Here is a 20080-nt window from a genome sequence, read left to right on the forward strand (position 1 = left end):
GATTGAATATATTAATTAAGGTTTTATTATTAAAAATTATTTAATTAAGAGACTTAAGAATATACGGAAAAATCTCTTTAATCATTAAGTTCAAGAAAAGTCATTTGCTTATAATCATTTATAAAGAAAAATGGCTATATATTTAATTTTCTAAAAGAAAAACAAATAAATATGTTATTTGTTTATTATGAGTTAATTAATAGTCATGTTCGTTGCAACATAGCAAATAATTGGTTCTTTTTATTTTTAATTTTTTTATAATTCAATTTTGATTTTGCAATTTAAAATATATGGCAGACTCTCTTTACAACTGAATAATGCATAATAAGGGAAAAAGGGTAATTCTATGTTAAAAGAGGAAATATATAACTAAGATTTTAACATTGGAGAAATATGTAATTAAGAAGTTTAGTAAGAGAATATATGTAAAAATTCTTAAAAAATAATACTTAAAAGTTGATATTTAATATTTAATAATGTTTACTTTTGATAGATCTTTATTTGTTATAGATAAATTACTTTGTAGTTTGGAATTGTACAATTAATATATATATATATATATATTAAATAATTAATTTCTTTATGAGCAATTGGATTTAAAAGATTCAAACCTTGGTGTGGCTCCATGGTCGTGGTGGGTGGCGGTGGTGGAGGTGTCCGGTGGGGTGGTGGGAATAGAGGTTGGGTTTTATGGAGTAGAAGAAAGAGAAGGTGGTGGTGTGGGACCCACATATTTTTATTATTCCATCATTAAAAAAGTCACATCAGCAATAATATTAACACACTTGGTGTCTTGTTAGTTTGAGAGTTGTAACATAAAATACATTGAAAGTTCAGAGTGACGATAACATTTTGTTAGTTAGGAGTGTCCACGGCCAACAATTAAAACTTAAGATTACTCAAACCTCAATTTTGGCCTCAAGTCTTCATCAAGAATTGCATAAACAATCTGAATCAACTACACTCTTATTTGATCCATATCAAGTAAGAATCATTCACAAGTTTATCTTAAAAATGTTGACTTTCAATTTATACAATCTGTAATCCTGCACCTTGCTTTATGGTGTATCAATTTCACAGTTTGAATATCCAATCTTGAATTCAATATAATCTGTTGTGAATTTCAAGAACATCGACTTGAATTATCGATTCAGATTTTAAATTATAAGACCGCCATTAAGATATTGAATTTGACTTTTGAATATCACAACTTAATTTTTACTTTTTGAAGTCAAAATATGTTCTTATCTTTGTAGAATTATTGTTCACAAACTTAAAGTACAATAATTAATATTAAATTTTCATTAATATTGATTACAATACATAAGTCGAAGAAAAAAGAACTTACAGTACTTAATAATAAATTACATGAAATAAATAACAAACATAAATACTAAAGAAAACATAAACAAAGCAAAAACGGGTGAAGCCTGATGATTTCTGTTAAACAAAGATTTCTTAAAACAGATTTCGGGTTGCCCAGGTGAACCCGTCTGTCTCCCAGGACACAGCAGACGAATCGGTGTTTACCGTCAGGATTACAACCGAACTATACCTGAAACGAGAGCATGCATGGATGAGAAAGCTGGAAACGGTTCTGGTTCAGAGTTAGAATGCTTGAACTATGTTTGAGTAATGATTTGATTTGCGTGTTTTTCCGGTTATTGTTCCATCCCCTCAAGACTCGAACTTCATCGTCTATATATAACAGGTATGTGTTGACATTTGTCACAAGATGATGACACTTGTTTGAGGCACCTGACGCTTGTAACATAACTCAATACGTAGCAGATGACTCGCTGACACATGGGACACAACTCACTAGGTGATGACACGCTAGGTGGTCACTCGTCGCTACCCAGTCCCACCATCAAACCGCCACATTAAGCATGTTGCTCTACGCCTAAGTCCGTGTGCCATACTCTTGCTAAGGCCACTAAATGTGTCTTGTCATACAAAAATATAAGCTCGTGAGTCCTCCTCTTTATAAGGTACTCATGTAACATCCTATTTATGATAATAATAATAATAATAATAAATAAATAAAAGAATCTTGTTTATTTAATGGTGTGTTATTATTTAATTGGATTAAAATAATAATAAGTTGAGTGTGGGCTTGGAAAATAAAAGATGGAGTAAGGGATGGTGATTGGCCTTTAGGTCCATAGGCTTAGGGCTCTTTAAAGCATTCTCAATCCATTTCCTAAAATTATATGAGGGGGATTTACAAATTATATGGTATTGTTATGAGTGGTTGTGAGTAGAGAAGAGAGAAAATTTATATGAGAAAGTTAAATTTGAGTCTTTATTGTAGATATTGTATAGTTTTTTAATATCTTCAGAAAGTAGTTGTGAGTGAAATAGAGAGAAAATATGATAATAAAAGTATAAAAATTATTATTTAATTAAATAGGAGAGAGAAAATACAGTGCTTTTAGTGTAATTATATGATATATATATGGATATAGGGTAGGAAACGGGCTGGGAATGCTCTTAAACACCCTTCAACCTCCCTAAAACCCTAAAATCCTCATTTCCATCATCATTGTCTCCATACACTCTAAAAAACACACACAAGCACTCTTAACATTTCGGACCCAGATCCAAGCTGAAGAAGAGGTAGATTTCGTGTCGAATATTCAACAAACAATAAGAAAACGCATCCTGATTCACGGGTTGAATTAGATCTGAACCGAGCCGAACCCAAGAGGTATGTTTTCGAATAAAAGGTCGAGTGTTTGAGGTCGGTTCATTATAAGATTTGATACTAAGACAAATCGGACCATATCATGTAAGAAAACCCAAACTTTTCCCAACGTTCAACGACTTACAAAACTGGGATTCTGACGACATCAATAACTGGGATTCTATTAGTTGCAGATCGTTGGGAGCAAACATGTTAAAAGATGAGACTATCGCCAATCAACTCGTTAGTTGGGACTGTTATTTGCCAATAGTCTATAGTTAGGATTATTTAAATCCAATTTACCTTTTAAATATGATAATTTGGCGAAATTATTTTTTAGGTTTATTTCCAATATCGTAACAAACCTGTTTGATACCAATCGAATTCGCATTGACTCGCCGCTGCAATTCCCTTGTTTTTGTTTTTGTGTAATTTTTTTAATCTAACAATATTATATTGTGGGTTTGATATTGATACTATAATGAATTTAACCGATACCGAATGAATTTCCATTGGCTTGCCGCTGTATTACCGACAAATAAACATCATTTTAATATTATTTTATCGGCTTTAAACGTGTTAATTTGAAGAAATCATTTTTTGGTTTTAGCTGCGGTATAGGAACGAACCTAGTCAATGCCGACCGAATTCGTGTCGACTCGCTGACGCAACGTATTGTTGAACTGACCCCCCGCGTTTTACCGACGAAAAAACATCATTTAACTATGTTATCTTTTTGTATCATAAGCTATACAAGTGTCACAACTATTCTCGGTGTTTACTAATTTATTTTTTGGGTTTAGTTCATGTACTGGTACGAGCTTAACCGATACTAACCAAATTCATGCTGCTTAATTATAAGCTATACGTGTGCAGATACTGTTTTAGGCCTTCACAGATTTATTTATTTATTTCATCTAGTGTCATTGACGTAACAAACTTAATCAATACAATCAAATTTGTGTTGTGACGGCTGGTTTGGTTACGTAGTTGAAATAAAGTTGGATGGGGGTAAGAATGATGATCACAGTCGATCAAGGTATGTGTGGAAAAGTTGGGTCAACCATCTATCAAACCATTTTTGTCATCATTGTTAAAGCTTGTACTGTGTGGCAATTAATTAATGGTACTTAAAAGAAAACCACGGGCCACATGGTACCTACAGAAAAGTGACCACGAGGCATCGAACACCCTTTTACTCAATACATATATTCTAGTGATTTTCTTTCCTTTATAAAGTGACATAGGAGTAAGTTGGAATACCACCATTGGCCAAATTAAAACCAATTAATAACATGGACATCTTCACTGAATGGCCTCTTACAATCATACTAGGCCTCTCCATTTTATGCATATTCATATACACCACTCTAACCTCCACTAGTTCGTCCAAGGCAAAGCTTCCCCCAAGCCCTCCAAAGCTTCCCATACTCGGAAACGTTCACCAACTACTAGGTAAATCCCGTCATGAGGCCCTTTGGCAACTTTCGAAACAATATGGTCCCGTTATGCAAATCAACATTGGTTCACAACCCTTCCTTGTCATCTCTTCTCCTGACATGGCCAAAGAAGTCTTAAAAACTCAAGATCACAATTTTTGTTCCCGTGGACGTCTCCAGGCTACCAAACGATTTACATACAACTATAATGACGCTGCCTTCTCGCCACACAGCGATCACTGGAGGGAAATGCGCAAGCTTTTGGTGACTGAGTTCCTCGGTCCGAAGAGAGCTAAATTGACTAATCACATGTTGGTGACAGAGATGGAGAGTGTCATCCATTCTCTTTCGTTAAATCCACCAAACACGGAGGTAAATCTAAGTAGTATGTTCTTAGAGATAGTAAAAAATAAGGTGTGTAAGGTGGGATTTGGTAAGAGCTATGTGGACCAACTGCTAAAGGGTCCGTCGTTAGATTTTATGCTTGATGAAACCATTCGATTACTAAATGGATCCATCGGTGATTCTTTTCCATGGTTAGGTTATTTTATTGACCAACTTAGTGGATGGAATCATAGGCTGGATGATGGCTTTAGAAATCTTGATACATTCATCGATACAATCATTGATGAGCATCGAAAAAATAAGGCGGAAGAGATAAGTGACGAAGACAAAGATTTTGTACATACTGTACTCGACATGGCTTCCAAAGAAAATGCTTCTGGCTATCGACCGAGTTATGCAGATTTAAAAGCTCTTATGATGGTAAACCATTTATTTTATTACATTTACTTTTATAAAGATCAAATTAAATGGTTAACTAATATTTCAGGATATTATTACTGGGGGAATTGATTCAACTGTTCTGGCTTTGATATGGGGAATGTTCGAGATCATTAAAAATCCAAGAGTGATGGAAAAACTACAAAGTGAAATCCGAAATTGTGCGGGAGAAATACAAAAGGTAGAAGAACTGGATACCTCAAAAATGGTATTCTTGAAAATGGTTGTCAAGGAGTCACTAAGATTGCACACGCCTGCTCCATACTTGATTCCACATGCATGCTTAAACCATACTAAAGTTAGTGGGTATGATGTCTTTCCTGGTACTGTTGTTCTCGTCAATGCTTGGGGGCTAGCAAGAGACCCAAGCATATGGGGGGAGAATGCAAAGGAGTTCTATCCAGAGAGGTTTACTGCCAATCCTGATGTTGATTTTGGAACCGATAGATTTGAGATGCTTCCGTTTGGAGGGGGGCGAAGGTCATGCCCGGCAAAGAACACAGCACCAGGTAATTTAGAGTTCGTGATCGGAAACCTTCTTTACTGGTTCGATTGGAAGCTTCCTAGTGGATCGACGATTGAAAATCTGAACACGGAAGAACTGGGTACCGCGGTTCTGAGAAAGAAAGATCCCCTTTTCCTTGTACCCACAAAGCATAAGACTTCATCAAGTACCGTATAAATAATTAATTGTCAAACATGATTTCATCTTTATGCAACAACTTAAATGAAGCACAAACATGTTATGTGCTGGAAATAATGTATTTGAGTTCTTGTATGCTTAAAGTTAGTTGTGCTATATATTTTCTGTAAGTTATAGAGCAATCATCTTTCATGTGTGGATGCTTTCATTGTCGTTCATTTGGCTAGTTATGTTTCCCGACAGTGGTGCGTTCCTCCTTGATGACGTTAAAATTAGTATGAACATTTAGCATCCCGCCTAAAAAAGGTTTGTTATTGAGGATAGTTCCAAGTTAATGCTTTAAAAAATGATGGCAAAAAGTTCCACACGAATTAAACGTCACACAAGGATCATTCTTAACTTTTTACAAATCTAAAAATGTCTCTCCACACAGTTTCACCATTGCATTGTGGCATACATATATCCCCGTGTATTCTTTCCAAGAAAATAAGGGATTTAGTCCCCACCTTAATTGGTCACGAGCGAGTAATCAACTTTCTTTTTGAGCATGCAACACATGTAATGTCCTTAGTCTGAAGAACCCTTTGGTTCTTTAAAGAGTGTCCATATGAATCTTTTAATTTTTCGCATCATTATTGAATCGGGATGGCCTAACCGATCATGCCAAATCATAAAGCTTTCTTTGTCCATAAACTTCTTGTTATGACCATATTATATTCAATTGCGGTAATTTTAGTGCAATACAAACCAGAGGCAAGTGCGGGTAGCTTTTCTAAAACTTGTTTTTTACCCGATTACATACATAAAATAAATCACAAAAATGATGCATTGATAAAAACTGGCCCAACTAGTTAAGCAACACCAAGACCTAGTGGCAAAGACAAAAAAATCACAAATGTAAAGAACTAGAGAAAAGAATGATCTCACAACAATTTATCTATTAATGAATTGCAAAAATCACTCTTGAAACAACCTAAATAATATGTCTGTAATCCACCACAACCGTTGTTCCAATATTGATTAGAACCAAGAAGACCATCAAAAACACAATACCCCAAATTAGGGTTTCAGATCTAAAAAACCCCCCAATTCTTCAATCAGAGTGAAAACCCTAATTCTTCAATCAAAGAACAACTTAGGGAAGAGTGAGCGATCAGCGCATTATTGCTTTGATACCATGTCACAAAAGAATATAAATTATTTTATTGAAAGCAAGAAACAAGAAAAATAAATCTTGAATGATTACAAGCAGAAACGTCGTTAGCAACAGCTCTATACAAACAAGAAAAGCAAACAAACTACTGATATAGAAGAAGTGTTAATTTATTGCACTCATAACAATGAATAGAATGTCTTCTTCTAAGGAGGCGACGACCTAATTGCACAAGGAAGGAGCAGATCGTTGACACGGTATTCCAAAGATAAGCCCAGAGAATTTGGTGTTTCCATAGCTAGCACATGAAAGACGCTCCATTCCAAACTAGAAGACGCGTCAATGAGAAGCTACACTGATCGGGTTAAAGAAACCTGGGCTCATAGTCGATAAATGGTCTGAAACTCTTGTCTCTATAAATTAGGATCATAAGCTTTAAAATTTCTAAAGCTACATCCTTTTTGGAGTTTCAGTTCTTTCGGGTTTCATCCCTTGGATTACTATCAGATGTGGATCTGTCATAAGCTTTTTCCTTTCTTGAATGAACAGACTTACTTCGACTTATTTTGTTTGATTGACTTTGACTTGTAGAAATGTCCTTGATTGCTTCAAGAATTGGAGTCATAGCTTATTTCATCATCTTTTGGAGTTCGTCTTTATATTGGGCGGGAATTTCTTTATTTTCATTATTAATGTTCTCCTCATTCTAGTTTTCTTGGAAGAATTGTTCTGAGAATTTTCACTTTCTTCTCTTGACATACTAAAATAAAATTTTAAAGATAAATTCAATGTTCGGGGAATTCAAAACTTATCTTTTATATATCATATTATAGTTACAAGAGTGCACAACATTATTATATAGCTACATTTGTTTACAACTACTAGGGTTCTTATTGTCTACTTCTTCTAGCGAACAATTAATTTCTTGATCTTGGTGTTTTCTTTTTCCTTTTCTTTCATCTCTATTTCTTTCTTGAGCATTGCTTCTGCTAATTTGGTAACATCAATTTCATAATGAGTTAAATCATCTTTGATATTATACATTCCTTCTAAGGAATTATAATCCGTTTCGGACATTCACCTTTAGAATGTAAGAATCTTGAATTATTGGATATCTAAAATATTTCTGTCCCTGAGGATATTCTTTCGGATAGATCATTACCTCTTTTCCCTTTATCATCATTAGTTTCTTGAATCTGCTTGATCATGCTCCATGCATATTCGGATTTGGAATGATCAGAGCTAGTGGAATGTTAGTATCGAAGGAATTTGAATCCTCCTCCATTTTTGTCTAATATGAGTCTTCATCACTGGATACAGGGATTGGGAGTAAAGTTGTCCCCATACACCCTTTTCCTTTACCCGATCGAGGTTGAAATAATCCTCGACTAAATTGACGATCGGACATCCGTGCGATGTTATATTAGGGATAGGAGTGTATTCCTATATTATCCGTACTTTTGTATCTTATTTGTAGCAATTTTATTATTTAATGTTGCAACTCTGATACTTTTAATCAAGAACCAATAACTATATAATAAGATTGAATCTTATCCGTAATATTTTTTTAATCATTCAATGATTATATCCTTTGATATTCTAAAAATGAATACCAATGATTTCATCATAAACTTAATAACTGATTAAAGCCTAGATATAATTAAATATCTAATTTTGATAGGAAAAGTTAACGTACAAATTAAATAGCATGCTAATTGTAATAATTAAGTAGTGTAATTATTCTGTAGCGTAAAATTACACTACAATGTAATTATATAATTATAGTCCTATGTGTATATATAATTGCATTATTTGATTCTCACAATTAGCATGTTAACTTAATTTATATTTGATCCAAACTCTCTCTCTCTCTCTCTCTCTCTCTATATATATATATATATATAGAAGATTTCTTTTGAGAACCACTTTGAGTTTTAAGAACTCGAAAAAGCTCAACATAACAATTTTTTTTTTGAATTTTTTTACACATACGTAATATATGTAGGTTACATATACGTAAAAAAATTACAGAATTTTTTACGCACCGCATCAACTTTTTACATATGTGTAACAAACGGTTAAATTAGTGTAATAAGTGGACAGCTTTATTTTCTCTCCTACCATAATTTTTTAATCAGATTTAATCTCAACCACATAATCTAATCTATTTAATTAAATGTGTGGTTAAAAATGAAGTTATTAAGTTCTTAAAACTCAACAAGGTTTTCAAAATATCCCTCCCCAATATATATATATATATATATATATATATATATACACTTGGTTAGATCCCGTGTTACACACGGACGAAAATATATAAAACTTCATATGTATGTGTGTGCGTGCGCGTGCGCACGCACACGTGTGTGTTATATACATTTTAATGAAATGTAAACGTCAGATAATTATAGGATTTCAGTAAATCAAGACATTTAAGTATAGATGTTGTAAAATAAGTTGTGTGTTATGAAAACTATTTTTATTGAAATTATAAGACATTTAAGTACATAACATAAAAAAATGCTACAAATATGAATATAATAATGAGATATATTTACAATTTTATTAAACTGCGCATTTAATAAAGCAACAATATAATCCAAATCTTTTGGCTTAAACACCATTTCAATCCAAACATCCATACATCCGGTCCAAGCGCTCATAAATAATTTCCCAAAATCCAAAAAAAAAAATGAAGTCTCAAAATTAAAAAAAAATAACAATTAAAAAAATTAATTGTTTTTATTACTCAATAAATGATGATTTTAACAATTAATTTTGAAACTTTCTTCAACTTAGTAGTTAATGTTTAAAATTAACATGTGAAAATTATATAAATGGAAAATTGATGAGTTGGAAGCCTTTGTGGGCATGCTAATTAAATGTCATGTGAAAACCTTATATTTCTTTAATAGTATAGTAAGATATGATCCAAACTCTCTCTCTCTCTAAATATATATATATATATATATATATATATATATATAGGGTAAGGTTAAAATAAAAACCTACTTGACTTGTGAAAAACTCTAGAAATCCATTCTCAACCACATGTTTTTAATTAAAGTTTGAAGCTTGTTGTTCAAAATTAAAGTTAATAAAAAATGTAAAAGTAAATATAATTTGTTCTCTCTCTTGAAAACATATATAAAAATTAGTAAAAAAATGTTAAAAAATAACAAAACATTTTTTTCCGATTTTTCGATGGTTTGTATTAAATGTAACAACATATATTACATGTGCATAAAAAAACAAAAACAAAAAAAAACGATGTTAAAAAGGTTGCATTTGAAAAAAAACAGTTGTGTTATCTGATAAAAATGTTGCATTAGGTCTAATGCAACTTCACCTAATGCAGCTTCTTTTTGTAAAATAAAGGTTGCCTTAGGCCACTTTTTTGTAGTGTGTGTGTGTGTGTGTATATAACCCACTTGAGTTGTGAAAACTCTAGAAACTCATTCTCAATCACATCTTTTTAATTAAAGATTTAATCTTGTGGTCCACAATTAAAGTTAATAAAAAATATAAAAGTTAATTTACACTTTCTCTCTCCTGAAAACATATATAAAAATTAGTAAAAAATGTAAAAAAAATAACACAACATTTTTTTTATGTTTTCGATGTTTTATATTAAATTTAACAACATATATTATATGTAACGAAAAAAAAACGATGTTACATAGGGTTTTCACGGGTTTTAACAACTCAAGTGGGTTTTCATTCTATACTTTGCCTGGGTTCTAGTGAAAACTCTTTTTAAAGAGAAAACTTAAAAACTCCTAAAAACTTCTAAAAAACTATTTTTAACTTTTTTTTAATTTTTTTTGAAGTTTCTTTTTTTTTCCATTATTCTTATATGTTGTTATTGGTTCAAAAAAAAAACTTGACGGTAACCTTGTCGGTATAGTGCGCATGTGTAATAGTGTGCATTGCATATATGTAAAAGTGTTTGTATTGCATAGAATACAACACTATTGCACATATTTGATACACACTATTGTATATATGCAATATAAGACTAATACACACATCGAATACACATTAGTACGTATGTGTAATACAACATTAACGCACATGTGCACCACATCGACTTTTATTTTATTATTATTTTTTTCATATAATACAACACTACTACACATATACAATACACAAATATTGAATATATGCAATAAAACACTATTAAACTAAAAAATACATAGTAATACACATGTGTAATACAACGGTATCGCACAGTAATACGTATGTGCATTACAGCGGTTTTTTTTATTTTTTTATTTATTTTTATTTTTTTATATTTTTTGAGTGAAATATAAGAATATATAAGAATAATGGCTAAAACAGAATTTTGAAAATATTTTTTTATTTTTAATTAAAAATAATTCTTTAAGAGTTTTTAGGAGTTTTTTAGTTTTCTCTTTAAAGGTGAATTTCTCTTGATCCTCTCCCTATATATATATATAGGGTTAGTTATATTTGAGAACACAAAAAAAGTTAAGAACTTTTAGAAACTCTTAAAAACCAAATGTTTTTTTTAACTTTTTTTATATATTAACATTATTTGAGACTTGTTTTATCATATTTATAAAAAAAAAATTTTGATTACATATATAAATCAAAAGTTACACATGTTATGTGATAAAAATTTACATATGTGTAAAACAACATAGATATGTGTAAAAAAACTAATTTTCATAATTGTAATCGTAAATATAGATGCCAAAAGTGATAAAATTATACTTAAATAACATTAACCTACGAAATTTTTTACAAAAAACGTTAATTATTAAGAGTTTCTTCAAGTTCTTAAGTAATTTAAGAGTTCTCAAATGATACCAATCCTATATATATATATAGGATTAGGTTCATTTCCGAAGTTTTCTTATTGCGAGAAGTTCTTCCAGCCAATCATATAATTTTCTTTTTATTTTATGTTTAATTAATTATTGGGGCATATTAGTAAAATTTTCATGTTTTGTTTTTTGGTAACTATTTAATAAGTCAGGAGTTTCACACATCATTTTCTTTTTATCCTTTTTTATATTATATTGATTATTAATTTTTTATTATTTCAAAAGTCTTTTTACAATTCCATATTTTTATATTAAAATAAGAAAAACTCACTCCGAATAATTATCCCAACACATTAAAAGTAGATGCTACACATCAATGTTAATAACATATCCTATACATATCATACAACATATCCTACACATTAAAAATATATGCTATACATCAATGTTCCCAACATATCCTACACATCATACAATGTATCAAACAACATATCCTATACATTAAAAATACATGCTACACATCAATCTTAACAATATACCCTACACATCATATAACATATCCTACACATTAATTAATCAACATATCCACAACCCATATATGAACCTACATAACACATAAATGATCCTACATGTTATAAAATTTACACGTACAAAGTTCAAAATACCACATACACAGTACATATATGAACTCACGCATGATAAAATTTACACATACACAATTCGAAATACCACCTCCACAGTACATACATGAAGCTACACACAATAAAGTTTACAAATACACAATTCAAAATACCATTTACACAGTACAAAATAAACTCCTTTTTTATATTAAACTACGTATAATAAATAGTGGATTATGCTAATAACTTACAATTATAAAATTTTCACATACATTAATATCTAGCTTAATGAAAGAAATAAAATAGTAAAAATTATATACGACACTATGACTATTGATTAAGCATAAAAAATGAAACCGTTAATATCACTTACACAGTACAAAATAAACTCATTTTTTATATTAAACTACATATAATAAATAGCGGATCATGCTAATAACATACAACTATAAAATTTTCACATACACTAATGTCTAGCATAATGAAAGAAATAAAATAATAAAAATTATATATGACACTATAACCATTGATTAAGCATTAAAAAAATGAAACCGCTAAATGCATTAATGTCTAGCTTAATAAGGGATACATCACAAAACACATATGCACCCTTTTTAATTAAAAATATGTCATCAACATGTATTTGTATTTATGAATTTGCCATTTCTTTTGTTGACCACTGATTAAACATAATCAATGGTTCAGATTCTCTTCTCGCATTTCTCGCTATAATATCACTCCTTGCAAGATCCATCCCCTATATATATATATATGGTTGAGTTTAATAGAGAAATCATATTAGTGTGAGAAGTTGGAGAAATCTTTTGAACCAATCATATTTTTTATTTTCTTTTTCTCATTTAATTAAATATAAGGGTATAATGCTAAACCTAATAATTTATTTTATATGATAAGTATTAATTGTATTTTATAGTTTCAAATTGTCAAAACAAATTAAATTATTAACAATAATATCAAATCATCATTCAAGTTTTGAGCCGATCATACCACTTTTTATTTATTATTATTATTATTATTATTATTATTATTATTAATCCTTGTCACTTCGTCAACCATTATTATTCATTTCCTTCTTATATTCTTATTTATCATCTAAATTTAATTTGACAACGTTTAAGTTAACAAAGTGTCCCATAAGTACACTATTAACACTTCATCAAATTGTATGTATAAAGCATATGTGTAGGCTTATATCAATTTGTGTATCTTTTGACCCCTTCATGTAATATATATGTGTAGTATTTGATTCCTTTGATTTATTTATATAGTGTTTTATTTTGCATACGTATTAATAACACAACAAATTATTTTGAGTCGTATTCATATGTAGGATTTGCTCACTAGACCAGCATAATTTTTTTCAGTATTATTCATGTAACATCCTACACATTTATTATTTAAGTCGTATTCATGTGTAGGATTTGTTCACCAGACCAGCAAAAATTTCTTCAGTAGTACACATTTATTATTTGAATAATATTCATATGTAGGATTTGCTCATCCGACTAGCATATTTATTTGATTGTATTCATGTAACATCCTACACATTTAATATTTTAGTCGTATTCATGTGTAGGATTTGTTCACTAGACTAACATAATTTTTTACAGTAGTATTCATGTAACATCCTACACATATATTATTTAAGTCATATTTATGTGCAGGATTTGTTCAACAGACCAACATAATTATTTTTAGTTGCATTTATGTACCATCCTACACATTTATTATTATTATTCCTATACACATTATAATAACCCTACATATAAATATTTTGCATGTGTAGACTTTGTTCAAAGTGTGTGGGTTAAAATATCCATTCGAGTTCTTTATAATTCAAACCTACACAAACACATAATATACTTACAATAAATTATGATAAAAGTTACTCATCCACTATGTCAAAATAAATCTACGTCTGAAATAACAATAATTAATAACAAACAAAATCTAAAGAAATTCTGTATTTTCGTAAAATAGTTAACTTAGAATGTAAAACCTAATAGTTTGTTTTATATACAAAAATAATATAATTAACCTTATCTAAACAGGACACAAATTTGGAATGTGGCAGGCCATCAATTTGGAATGCATTAATATATGAACGTTTTAGCTCAAACTTCTAAATAACTAAATACCAATATACCCTTTTAGCATTAAATATATTAAAAAAGGAATATCAATATTACAAGATTGTCATCTTGAATGTAGGCCATAGATCAACACAATCAACGGTTGTAATTAACTTCTCATCTTCTCACGCTAATATGATTTCTTCACTGAACCATTTCATATATATATATAACATTAAATATTAAATTATTATCATACATATACTTTTATGATAATTTATTTTTATCTAATGTATGCATATTTGTCATATAATGCAATTGTTTCTTTTTATGTAATACATAATTTCTTAGAAGTTACAAGTAGTATTAAGCTCATGGCTTAAAATATACATTATAGAACTAAGGTCATGGTGCTATACAATTAATTAACATGAAACATGCAATTGTTTATTAAGCTCATGGCTTTATATATACACTTGTGGCATTAATATTTATTAATCTCTTTTTAACATGATGGAAAAGTAAGAGAGAATGTTTATTCAATAAATTAATGTAAATGTCATTACTTTTGACGAAGATCGGCTTTCCTGTCATGTCCAGTTGTTTGTGATGTTTTTTTTGGAATCCTGGCATCTTGTTTTCTTTTAATTAAATAAAGGGAAAATACCTCACAAGAACACACCATAAATATTGTTAAACAATCATGAATATTCGACGTTGAAAAAGGTAGCACGTAAATGTTTTACGTCCATAACTTTGGAATGTTTGTTCTTTCTTTTAAGTTTTAACAACGCCCTAAATCGGGAGTTTGGATAGCTACTTCAAATAGATCTAGAAAAAGAATTGGTGCAAAAGTTGCTTAATGAGACAGTTGAACTAGACAGAAGAAACTGTAGTTGAAGAATTTTTTTTTCAATGGGCTACTCTATCGGATATAGATATTAAGTATTAGCTAACGAATTATGAGTCTTACGAGTTACGACGTTATTGCCGGTAAGGTTTGCTACACAACAAGCGATAAAATCCTCCTCTTGTAATAAAAGAGAGTCCTTAATTTTGTCTACTTGTCACTTTTAGATAGCATCCAAATTGGTTTTTCAGCTCATCTTTTTACCCTTTGCATCGTGGATCCTGCGTATCAAAACTCCCAAACTAATTGAAACAAGATCTATATCGAAACCTCAATGCCTCTAACACAATTCCTATCAAAATTCCCAATCATGTGCCCTGAGGTAAAAATTCGAATTCGCTGCCATCAATTATGTGTTGTGATTAGTTCATGTCAGGATTAGGTTTTTAACGTATTATTATCAATTTTTGTTGCTTTTTGTAATTGTTGTTGTGTTAAAATATCAATTCAAATAGGTTTTATATGTAAATTTACACTTATTGTATGATTAGTATTGTACAGGTTTATATTGTTAAACTTGGATTAAAGGACTAAAAGTGTGATATGCTGAAAAGTTCAAGGATTAAAGATGATGAAGGGCTCAAGAGGCTAACAACATGGTGTATAAAATGATGCTTCTCTCACCTCGAGAGATCGATCGTAATCACGTTCAGTTTTCTTTCATCTAAAACTCTAGTTTGCCTAATCTTCAATCAAAGGAGAATCTATTGAAGAATTCTACACTGCTGCAATCTTGTAATGTTTTACTTCTTTGTTGTTTCTTTTTATCAAAACTGTTAGGTTTTAGTTTTGTGATAATTAGTAGATTAATTGTAATTGTGATTGAATCATATCTTTTTTGTTTTTGTTGAAATAAAATTTGTGTTTTCTGCTCAAATTTTATCATGTTGGAAAGTGTATGATTTCTTTGCTAGTTAGGGTTTTCGTTTGCTTCGTTCTCAACCTTAATTTGTGATATATTGGTATTTGGCTATTAAGGTTTTAGCCTATTTTATTATGAACTAGCGATCTTGTATGAGCTAACCAAAACTTTATTTTTAGTAGGATTTGGCTTTGTTCTCATGTATAAGCTACCAAAACTTTGGTATTTAGCTGGATTGGGTTTGCTATCTAAAATAGGGTTGTGACATAGGTTGTTGCCCTTTTACCTACCAGCTCATTGTAATCGTTTGGATGTTTTTAATGTGGAAGTTATTAAAAAAAAACTACCAATTATTCTTGCTCTTCTTCGTGTTAAGTTATGGCACGGATGACCGTGATAAAGGTATTTAATACTGAAACTTAACTCTTTACCTTCAGTGAAATAAACAAACTTTGGGAAAACATGTGTGATCATGTGTAGTTATATTTGAAAGGCACGTAATATGTAGGATCTTTTAAAGGCACCATTACTGATTTTTGAAAGGTAGGCTTCAACCGAAACAATTATCCAGTCGGCCGGTGAACCACTTCGAGCCGGCCTGGTCTGAGGATCGAACGGCCGAACTGGTCCGGCCTCAAAAGCATTGCTCTAACGTGTAACAAATAAGGAGATTTAAAGAACAAATGAAGAATGAGTTTGACATGAGTAAGCTTAGTCTCCTACTGCTTTGGCCGAAGTCTCCTCCAATATAAATGATGGGTTACTTAAATATGCACTCTATACCTGGATATCAAGGCAAACGTGATGGGTGAACTGTGATAGATGACCCAGTGGGTTGTACCTTACCCTGGCGGCTTGATTAACTACAATATCTCTTCATTTCTATTAAGGAAAATTCCAAAATAACCATTTTTATCAACTTTTTTCCAACTAGCGATGGTTTTGAAAAAAATATCCAAAATAGTCACCCTTTCCCATCGGATCCAATGTAAACAAGAACTAATCTGACGGATTAGATGGGCCTCTAAAATCTCGCCACGTGTCACGATGTTTGGTCTTCTGACGTAACACGAAGCCAATTCGTCGTCCAACGAAACTTGTTTCGTCTTCCGACATAATATTTCATCTTCTACATCTCAAAACCTGAACCTCCATAACCAATCTTCATCTCCGTCTTTCTTATTTCTCCATATAATAAACCAAATTCATAATGTAAATTGTTTAGTTTTTCGACGTGTACAAAACCATAGTATTTGTTTTCCACGAATCACATTTTTTGTTAAGAAATCGATGAAAGATTAATCCGTTAAATTCGACGGTAACTGGAATTAAACCGTTGGACCCAATGGTTTAATTTTACGTCAGTTCATCACTTTTTACGTTAGACGATTTTTTTACGTCAGATGTGACATAATATTTGTACACGTGGCGATTTCTAATATGCTGAGTTAATATGTCGGATCAGTTCTTGTTTGCGTCGGATCCGACGAAAAAATATGACTATTTTTGGTGTATTTTCAAAACCATTGCTAAATTTGGAAAACGTTGATCAAAATTGATTATTTTGAGAATTTTTCTCTTTTAATTAAGTCAAACTGTGAAAATATTCTGTTACGCTAAAGGTTTATATAACAAACTAACGATATCTCATACCATTAAAATTAAAATTTTATTCATTTTTTTACGATATCTCATCCATCATTATCACCGTGACACCGTTGGCCATGAAACCAATTTTTTTTCTTTGCCAATTTAGTGGTTGTGAGTTGTGATTACAATACAGAAAAAAAAGAAAAAGAAAAGTAGGGGTTACACCATTAAACATTTAAATGTTTAATTTGCCATCAAGCATACATGTATTGTACATGACTAAACTAAACCAAAAAAATAAGGAGCCATGATCTATGTAAACTAAGTAGCAGCGTTTAGAAACCAAGACCATACTAGAAAACTTAACTAGCCATTATCAAAGGATCGATACAAGACAGATAAATGTTTTAGAATTTGGAGAGAATATATAACAACAAAATTCAAACATACAATAATTCAACAACACTACTTCTAGCATGTACTGCTTTTTTTTTAATACGTTGGCGTAAAGAAGAAACCGATGCTTGACATTTTGGCTTACTTATGCCTTGTGGGTATAAGGAAAAGGGGGTCTTTATTTCTTAGAACCGGGGTACCTATTCCTTCTATGATCAAATCTTCACTCTTCATTCCATTAGGAAGTTCCCAATCAAACCAGTAAAGTAGGTTCGCAATCACGAACTCTATATTTCCTGGAGCTGTATTCTTCGCTGGGCAGGACCGTCGCCCCCCTCCAAACGGAAGCATCTCAAACCTGTCATATCCAAAATCAACATCCGGATTTGCAAACCTCTCTGGGTAAAACTCATGTGCATTCTCTCCCCACGTTCGTGGATCTCTTGCTAGCCCCCAAGCATTGATTAGTACAACCGTACCAGGAAAAACATCGTACCCACTAATTTGAGTTTGGTTTACACATGCGTGCGGAATCAAGTATGGGGCAGGCGTGTGGAATCTAAATGACTCCTTCACCACCATTTTCAAGTATGTCATTTTTGCGGTATCCAGTTCTTCTACCTTTTGTATTTCTCCTGCGCAATTTCGGATTTCATTTTGTAGTTTTTCCAACACTCTTGGATTTTTAATGATCTCGTACATTACCCACGTCAAGGCCAGAACAGACGAATCGATTCCACCCATAAGTATATCCTGAAACATTATTTGGGGATTATATTTAATTAGACCTCTATCAAAGAAAACACAATAAAATAAACCGTTTACCATCATAAGAGCTTTTAAATCTGCATAACTCGGTCGATAGCCAGAAGCATTTGGTTTAGAAGACATGTCAAGTACAGTATGGACAAAATCTTTGTCCTCATCACTTACATCTTCCACTTTATTTTTGAGATGGTCATCAATGATTGTGTCAATGAACCTATCAAGATTTCTAAATCCTTCATTCAGCCTACGATTCCATCCACTAAGTTGATCAATAAAATAACCCAACCACAGAAAAGAATCACCAACGGATCCATTCAATAATCTAATGGTTTCATCGAGCATAAAATCCAATGACGGACCGTCTAGCAGTTCTCCATAGCTCTTACCAAACGCCACCTTACACACCTTATGCTTTACTATTTCTAGGAACATACTGCTTAGATTCACCTCGGTGTTAGGTGGATTTATCGATAGAGAATGGACAATGCTCTCCATCTCTGTCACCAGCACATGATTAGTCAGCTTAGCTCTCTTAGGACCAAGGAACTCGGTTACCAAAAGCTTGCGCATCTCTCTCCAGTGATCGTTGTGTGGCGAGAAGGAAACATCATTAAAATTGTACGTTAGTAGTTTGGTAGCTTGGAAAAATGCGCGTGAACAAAAATTGTGATCTTGAGTTTTTAAGACTTCTTTGGCCATGTCAGTAGAAGAGATGATAAGAAAGGGTTGTGAACCAATTTGGATTTGCATAACGGGGCCAAATTGTTTCGAAAGTTGCCAAAAGGCCTCATGACGAGGCTTACCGAGTAGTTGGTGCAAGTTTCCGAGTATGGGAAGTTTTGGAGGGCTTGGGGGAAGCTTAGCCTTGAATGACTTCTTGGATTTTATGGTACTATAAACAAATATGCAGAAGATGGAGATGACTAATACTGCCCATTCATTGAAAATGGCCATGTGGTCGGTTTAATTTGGCTCATGGTGGTATTTTAAGTTACTCCTTTCTCTATTTATAATGGAGGCTCTCTCTTGTTCTCTTTAATTACTTTTTTTAAACAGCGATTTTCTTATGTGTTAGGCCACTGCATTTTCTAAATTTAGAGACCCCCCTTGTCCCAATTTGTAGACTATGTTGTCTTATGGACGTTCCCCCGCTAACAGTCATTTACAGTCGTTATGTCGTCACAAGAACATAAGTCTATATAATGGTGGCTAATTAGATGACTAATGACGATATGAAAGAAGGAAAAAAGGAAAATCATTAAAATATAATATTCTTTTGAACCAATACAATCCGGTATGAAAAATATCCTTTTTTAATACAAACCGTACTATATAATTTTTTTTTTA

General features: G+C 31.6%; 2 protein-coding genes across 2 annotated transcripts; one reads left to right on the forward strand and one right to left on the reverse strand.

Moving 5' to 3' along the window:
* The first annotated feature begins 3924 nt into the window (after positions 1-3924).
* LOC143550329 (parthenolide synthase-like) lies at positions 3925-5622 on the forward strand. The gene is made up of 2 exons (XM_077041000.1): positions 3925-4890; positions 4958-5622. Exons 1-2 carry the CDS (start codon positions 3982-3984, stop codon positions 5588-5590), a joined length of 1542 nt encoding a protein of 513 aa, XP_076897115.1. The 5' UTR covers positions 3925-3981; the 3' UTR covers positions 5591-5622.
* A 12477-nt stretch (positions 5623-18099) lies between these two features.
* On the reverse strand, positions 18100-19748 carry LOC143550319 (parthenolide synthase-like). Its single transcript, XM_077040990.1, has 2 exons — positions 18791-19748; positions 18100-18718 (listed from the first exon to the last, which is right to left on the reverse strand). The coding sequence occupies exons 1-2, from the start codon at positions 19685-19687 to the stop codon at positions 18107-18109; spliced, it is 1509 nt and encodes a 502-aa protein (XP_076897105.1). The 5' UTR covers positions 19688-19748; the 3' UTR covers positions 18100-18106.
* Positions 19749-20080: the final 332 nt, after the last annotated feature.

Source organism: Bidens hawaiensis, unplaced genomic scaffold (assembly GCF_021521415.1).
Source record: "Bidens hawaiensis isolate Kalapana, Puna unplaced genomic scaffold, B.hawaiensis_p1.1 tig00016006_1, whole genome shotgun sequence".
In the NCBI taxonomy this organism is placed as follows: Eukaryota; Viridiplantae; Streptophyta; class Magnoliopsida; order Asterales; family Asteraceae; genus Bidens; species Bidens hawaiensis.

Coding starts and splice junctions, on each gene's coding strand:
- LOC143550329 (XM_077041000.1), top strand. CDS start 3,982: ATGGACATCTTCACTGAATGGCCTCTTACAATCATACTAGGCCTCTCC. Junction 4,891..4,957: donor ATTTAAAAGCTCTTATGATG/GTAAACCATTTA, acceptor CTAATATTTCAG/GATATTATTACTGGGGGAAT.
- LOC143550319 (XM_077040990.1), bottom strand. CDS start 19,687: ATGGCCATTTTCAATGAATGGGCAGTATTAGTCATCTCCATCTTCTGC. Junction 18,719..18,790: donor ATTTAAAAGCTCTTATGATG/GTAAACGGTTTA, acceptor ATAATGTTTCAG/GATATACTTATGGGTGGAAT.